Source organism: Silene latifolia, chromosome 8 (assembly GCF_048544455.1).
Source record: "Silene latifolia isolate original U9 population chromosome 8, ASM4854445v1, whole genome shotgun sequence".
NCBI classification, from domain to species: domain Eukaryota; kingdom Viridiplantae; phylum Streptophyta; class Magnoliopsida; order Caryophyllales; family Caryophyllaceae; genus Silene; species Silene latifolia.
Genome location: NC_133533.1, coordinates 34,463,174 through 34,470,778, shown reverse-complemented (window position 1 = coordinate 34,470,778; position 7,605 = coordinate 34,463,174). Strand labels below are relative to the sequence as shown.

Genomic DNA, 7,605 nt, shown 5'->3' with positions numbered 1-7,605 from the left:
ATAGATTTTTCTCATTATTATGAAATTTAATTATCTATGTATGTATACTTTACCTACCAAAAAAGCGAAATAACCAAATTATCTATGTATGTATACTTTACCTACCAACTTTTTGAATAAAAATGAAAATTAGGATTGTTATAATAGTTTTTTTTTTTTTGGGTGGAAATGTAAGTAATATTAAGAACGTTCCCAAAAGGGAATCAAGCACCAATTACAACCCTACCAATTTAAGATCACCTTACATATAGGATTAACTAAGCTAAACAAGACACTTTACATTAATCCTCTCAAAGAGCACCATTCTCTATCAGCCTGCGACATTTGATAGTACTGATACCTCAGTAAAGCCAATCTACCATCTTCCAGAACAGATTTAACAATAACCTTTGGATGTATCACCTGCTTCTCCACACGGCATACATTACGAGCATACCAAATCTGATAATGCATAGCGACAACCAGGGAACATAAAAGTTTCCTCAGGAAACCAGAGCAGTGTCTGATTTTTAACATCTGTTCAGTAGAACCAAACCCATTGCCCAACACACCAATCCAGGACTGCATCCTGTCATAGCATCTGCGAGTGTAACTACAATCCCTGAACAAATGAGTATGATTGTAACACCCCCATACTCCAAGCGCCTTACCAGGACCACTCAGGTATAAGGATGTCACCATCTCGGTTACCCGAGGCAAAGATATTCATAAGACAATAAAGAAACATATTTAAAAGTAAATAGTTTAAGTGATTACATGATCAAAACCAAAACTAATAAACTGAAATACAACATTCTCAGACGGTCTACTGCTAAAACTATCAAAGCTATAAGACACCGTCCGACACAAGTGGGAAGACTTCTAACTGCCACGTGATGACTCATCCCAGCTATCCCATACGCGTCATATCATACCTGCTCAATAACTGCTCACCACCCCCGAATGGATCACCACAGTTTTTAAAACATTTAAACGGGGTCAGTACTAATCACACAATTCAATATATCAACGATATAATAAACCGACAGCTTAACCGTCACACACACACACAACCACACCAATCCCAACAATCTCAATCACCGACTGTCCACTGGACCAGCCCTGCCAGTGGGGGACCACAGTCGTACCCACCAAATCCCCGCTCCACATAGTGAGCGATAACCCTGTCCATTAATGTGCACATCCCTTCTGTGGCGGGTTCCACAGAAGGCGAAACTAGGGCGTGAAGCCACTCCCGCAAGTGACCCCACTCAGCCGAGGACACGCCTCGAGAACCACAGACAACAGTCACAATCACAATCACAACCGTCACAATACAATTACTATATCAAACAACCAATCTCAACACATCAAAAATCATCCCATTATGGGACTAATACGGAGTAGGAAATCCTACCTGGAAAGCAACACAATCAGACGGTCTCAACAGTTGTATTAAAATTCCTCTTCTACGAATCCTCCTCCTAACATATAATCACATAATTACTAACAATCACAAAACTAATACAAATTCCCAATTCCCAAAATTAGGGTTTAACCAAATCAAAGGAAAGACAATAAAAAGGGTACATAGATCTTACCCTCGATGCAAGGAACTCAACGGTATAACCGACGACGAGAACTGACCTTCCAAACTCCGGGTATTGCTAATAATGCGATTAGGATGAAGAACTTGCTTGCTTTCTCTCTTAAACAGTAATTTAGGTTTTGCAAAAGTGATTTAGAATAATGACGACAAAGCTTATATACCTTAATCGCATAATTAACAAAACCCGAGAAAACTCCCCGTAAAACCGGCTACTCGATCGAGTAGCTAAGGTACTCGATCGAGTGCCCCCTTACTCTATCGAGTACCTAAGGCTACTCGATAGAGTACCCCCTTACTCTATGGAGTACCTAAGGCTACTCGATAAAGTACCCTACAGGTCAGAAACTATTTTAAAACGCAACTCACCCTTACTCGACAGAGTAAGGCCTACTCGATAGAGTACCCAGAGACTTATAAATACGGAGTATTACAATGATCCTCGTCCTGCATTCCACACAAGTAACATGTCCTCTGATCAGTGATACCCATTTTATGTAACCTATCCAAAGTAAGAAGTCTTCCATGCTTGATGAGCCAGGCATTAAAGACATGCTTTGGAATGTTTAGACGACTCCAAACACTGTTAAACCAAGGAACTTTAGGCCAATTATCCTGCCTCAACCAATTATAACCATCTTCAATGTTATAACAACCTTTCTGATGCTGCCACTGACCATTACTATATCCTGATGCAAACTTATCCTTCACCATACACACCTGACGCCATGCCCAAGAGCTATTAACATTATTATATCCTGATTGTTATAATAGTTATATAGGAAACTTTTTATTATTAATTATTGATTAATTTCAACAATTTATTCGAGGGAAGAGGAACGATTTTGTGAATTAAAAGGGAGAAAAAAAAATTATGATAACTACAAATTATAATGATGGTGAGAGAAAACCAAAAAACCATCTTATTAAATAAAAGAAATTAAAGGTTAAATAAATAAGCAGATTAATAACCAAATTTATGAGAGGAAAATAAAGAGTTTGTATTAATTTATTTTTTGTGTTTGCAATTAATATTTTTTTAATTTTTTTGCACTTATAAGCATGTAACAGTTTTAAAGATAACTTTTTAATACATAATCTAGACGTTTAAAATATTGTATAAATAAATAATCAAGTAATCAATATAGATGAATTAGTATTTACCAATAAAAAATCGACATGTGGAGTAAAACTAAAAGTTTTAAGTAGTCTTTTAACTATATTGTATAGATACAAAAAAAATTTTGTTTTCAACTTCATTTATTCTTCTTCGTTCTTAATTTCATGTATTCGGTTTTTTTTTATTTCAAATACATATAATACTACTCCATATGAAATATCTTGAAATTATTAACTTATAGTTAATGCGTATTTTTTTATTGTAGTTTTTTTTTTGAGTTAATTAAGTTTAAAGCTAATGGAATATGAGTGGATTTTTGAAGGAAATAAGTGAATTAAATTAATGCAATATAATAATAAATTAATAATCCATGTCATATTAGTTTGCCAAGTCACATTGTTATTGCGTATGTGGCTTTTTTCATCCCACGTGGCATTGTCTACGTGGCTTTTTTAGGCTAGCCTTTTAATAATGTTTTATAGATTAGGTTAAAAATGATCTCCCTACTCACCTATTATAACTGAAAATAGGAGAGATTGAGGGAAGATATTTTTATCTCTCTTTTTCTTCTTTTGACCGAAATAAGGAGATAAATCTCCTTATTATTTTCGGTTTTTCCCAACTACCAAAATGAAGTGATTAAATCTTCTTATTTTTGGTAGTTTACAAAATGTATATAAAGTGTATTATTATAATTTGTCATTTATATTATTCCGTATTAATAAATCTACACACAACAGCTTGCAGTCGATTTATTAATACCGACCTGTAATAATTTATTATGACAATCTCGTATAATATATACTTTAACTATAAATATCGCATATTTATAATTACCAAATTAAATATAACCGATTACATTTAATTATGAATTAACAACTTAATTCGTTCAAGCTAACATTATATACATTAATTAAATATAACTGTTTATATTCAATTTACGAATTTAACAGTTAATTCGTCTCAGCTCATATTATTTAATTAGATTAAATAATCGTCTCATCAACACATTGACTAACTGTTTAGTCAAATACATGAACTAACCTTTTAGTCATATAAGGCATCAATGTGATTACATTTCCATAACCACATCTCTCAAACACATCCTTTAGGTGTGACTTTTAGGGACCAGTTGATCACCGCCATCAGTATGATAATAACGTCAAACTTTCTAGCAAGCCAACCGTTATTAGGTAATCGTTAATCAACTGGTAAAATACAAAGTATACCCTAGTGAACCTGTAAGAGATTTACAAATGTTATCACACTAATTGAGGAGGACACAAGCTCCAACAAACTCCCACTTGTCCTCACAAGTGTATGTGCGATAACCGATTCTCATATCCTATAATTTCTCCCACTCAATGTAAAACAATTTGCAAAATCTATATTCACAAAGGTCGTATTTTACAAGTGATCAATATCAGGAGTTGTTTCCCCGACTAGAGAGTAACTTAACTGATAAACGAATCATCATTCGAGCATGGCCATGCATTTCAGTTACAACTCCTCGAGTGGCCCTGAGAAATAACTAAACCTGATAAAGGTTGGATATTTTCTTCAACTCGAATCCTGCAGATATAAGCACAGTATGAAATGACCCAGAAACAATCTGCTTAGCCTCCTGTTACGGCAGACCATGAGAAAGAAACCAAAGTCACCCAAAAACTGCCTTAATCTCAAGAGACAGTCGATAGTCAAAAGAATCAACTCTAGGAACACAATGGACGTCCAATCCACGACCTGGCACCGAATGTTTTTAAACATTTAGGACTCCATTACGTTGTCACAATTTATTGTCCGACGAGGTATCGTTATAATCTCGCATCTGTGATCGATCAGTCAACCGTTTGACTTATGGCTCGTTGAACCCACCATCAATCGACTGCACAATATAATAGCCAGAGTTATCAGCTCATGTAGGCGATTACGGATCAAAACAAATATAATGTAATTCAGTTCACTTTGTGGCGTTCAATGTTGTCAGTACAATCCACATGAAAAACAAAATATGAAATAAAACGATGAAGTTATAAATAGTATATGAAAAAGATAATGTATCGAATTCATAATCAACTACTACAACTCAGGAACACATTTAATTCTCATGGAAATAACGTGCCCTCCATGCTTATCATTTTTCAATGGCTCAGTAGTAGAATCTGCTACAACTTCCTGTTTGGAACTATTCCAGCTGACCGCAACACCATTAAGAGTAAAACCGAATCTAGACTGAGATTTCTAATCATCTCGATCCGTTTGGAAGCTAGCATCTGCGTAACCGATTGCGCATAGCTTAGTATCACCCCCATATGTCAATACCCAATCCTTAGTCCTCCGTAGGTACTTAAGGATGTTTTTAGCAGCCATCCAGTGTGTTTCGCCTGGATTGCGTTGGTAATGACTCGTCAGACTCAATACATATGCCACGTCTGGACGTGTGCATATCATGGCATACATGATCGATCCTATGGCTGATGCATAAGGAATACGACTCATGCATTCAACCCCTTCAGGCGTCGTGGGTGACTGAGACTTGCTCAACTGCATCCCAGACGTCATTGGAAGGTTCCCCTTCTTGGAGTTGGTCATGCTGAACCTATCAAGAATCTTATCCAAATAAGACTCCTGACTCAGTGATAACATCCGTCGTGATCTATCTTGATAGATACGGATTCCCAATATGCGTTGTGCCTCACCCAAATCTTTCATCTGGAAATGGTTCTTCAACCATCGTTTAACCGAAGATAAGAGAGGAATGTCATTCCCAATCAAGAGTATGTCATCAACATACAATATCAAGAATACAATCTTGCTCCCACTCGACTTGATATATAAGCATGGTTCCTCGACCGATCGAGTGAAACCATGCTCTTTTATCACCTGGTCGAAACGATGATTCCAACTCCGAGAAGCTTGCTTAAGTCCGTAAATGGAACGCTTAAGCTTGCACACTTTCTTAGGATTTTCAGGATCTATGAAACCTTTGGGTTGCACCTTGTACAACTCTTCCACCAATTAACCGTTTAAGAAGGCGTTTTTCACATCCATTTGCCAAATTTCAAATTCATGAAAAGCGGCAATCGCTAAGATTATCCGAATGGAACGTAGCATAACTACGGGTGCAAAAATTTCATCATAATGCAATCCGTGCACTTGAGTGAAACCTTTTGCCTCTAGTCGTGCCTTATATGTATCTGGTTGCGCGTCTATAGAATGCTTTATTTTGTGAAGCCATTTGCACTGTAGAGGTTTTACCTTATTAGGTAAATCAACAAGATCCCATACGTCATTCTCATACATGGAGTCCATCTCGGATTGCATGGCTTCGAGCCATAGCTTTGAGTCGGAACAGGTCATGGCACCTTTATAGGTTGTGGGTTCATTACTCTCTAGGAGCAAAACGTCATCCTCCTCGACTATACCAATGTATATGTCTGGAGGATTAGAGACTCTACCCGACCTCCTAGGTTCCTGAGGAATATTAACCGTATCATCAGTTGAAGGAACAACTTCCTCCATCCGTTCCTCGGTAATTGGTTCTTGAATCTCCGACAGCTCGAAGGTTCTATTACTTGTCTTGTTCTCGAGAAATTCTTTCTCTAAGAACTTTGCACTAGCCGCAACAAAAACCCGATGTTCGGTAGGCGAATAGAAGTAATGACCAAACATTCCTTTTGGATAACCAATAAAGTATGTCTTGACCGATCGCGGGCCGAGCTTATCCTCGTGTTTCCACTTGACATAAGCCTCGCAGCCCCAAACCCGAATAAAGGACAAGTTAGGGACCGTTTCCTTCCACATTTCATATGGAGTCTTGTCGACAGCTTTAGACGGACTTCGGTTAAGTATAAGAGCAGCTGACAAAAGAGCAAAACCCCATAATGAATCAGGTACTACCGTGTGACTCATCATGGATCGAACCATATCAAGTAATGTTCGATTTCTCCGTTCGGACACACCATTTAATTGAGGTGTTCCAGGTGGAGTTAATAGTAAAACAATTCCACAGTCTTTAAGGTGTTGATCAAACTCATTTGAAAGATATTTGCCACCCCGATCTGAACGGAGTGCTTTAACCTTTCTTCCCAATTGGTTCTCAACCTTATTCTGGTATTCCTTGAATTTCTCAAATGACTCACTTTTATGCTTCATTAAGTAGACATATCCGTATCTACTCAAATCGTCCGTAAAAGTGATAAAATATCTATAGCCATCTCTAGCGGTAATTGACATAGGTCCACATACATCAGTATGTATGAGTCCTAATAGGTCACTAGCGCGCATTCCAACACCTTTGAAGGAAATTCGAGTCATTTTGCCGATAAGACATGATTCACACGTGCCAAAAGTAGAAAAATCGAATGCGGGAATAGTTCCATTCTCGACGAGTTTCTTTACACGTTTTTCATTTATGTGTCCCATTCGACAATGCCATAGATAGGTTTGATCTTTGTCACCAACCTTTAATTTCTTATTATTCACGTGTAATATATCTGTAGTTTGATCTAAGATGTAAATTCCATTCATGGAAACTGCTTTGCCATAAACCATTTCATTAAAAGAGAAAATACAGCTATTATCCTTTATTGAAAATGAAAAACCGTCTTTAGCAAGTACGAAAACAGAAATAATGTTCTTAGATAAACTGGGTACATAGTAACAGTTATATAAATATAACTCAAAACCACTCGGGAGTTGGATTACATATGTTCCCTTCGAGACTGCAGCAACTCGTGCTCCATTCCCGACTCGCAGGTCCACATCACCCTTTTCGAGAGGTATCATGTTCTTTAGGCCCTGCAAATGATTACACAGATGAGAACCACAACCAGTATCAAGTACCCAAGTTCCGAAACTTGCATGGTTAATCTCAATCATATGAATATAAGATGACATA

The 7,605-nt window shown here is 37.1% G+C and overlaps 1 protein-coding gene across 1 annotated transcript; it reads right to left on the bottom strand.

Moving 5' to 3' along the window:
• Window positions 1-276: 276 nt before the first annotated feature.
• LOC141595021 (uncharacterized) lies at window positions 277-2,299 on the bottom strand. The gene is made up of 2 exons (XM_074414995.1): window positions 2,010-2,299; window positions 277-601 (listed from the first exon to the last, which is right to left on the bottom strand). The coding sequence occupies exons 1-2, from the start codon at window positions 2,297-2,299 to the stop codon at window positions 277-279; spliced, it is 615 nt and encodes a 204-aa protein (XP_074271096.1).
• Window positions 2,300-7,605: the final 5,306 nt, after the last annotated feature.

Excerpts from the sequence above, each read along its gene's own strand:
- LOC141595021 (XM_074414995.1), bottom strand. The coding sequence starts at position 2,299 with ATGGTGAAGGATAAGTTTGCATCAGGATATAGTAATGGTCAGTGGCAG. Across the intron at positions 602-2,009 it reads GAGGATCATTGTAATACTCC|GGATTGTAGTTACACTCGCA; the intron begins GTATTTATAAGT and ends TCATTTGTTCAG.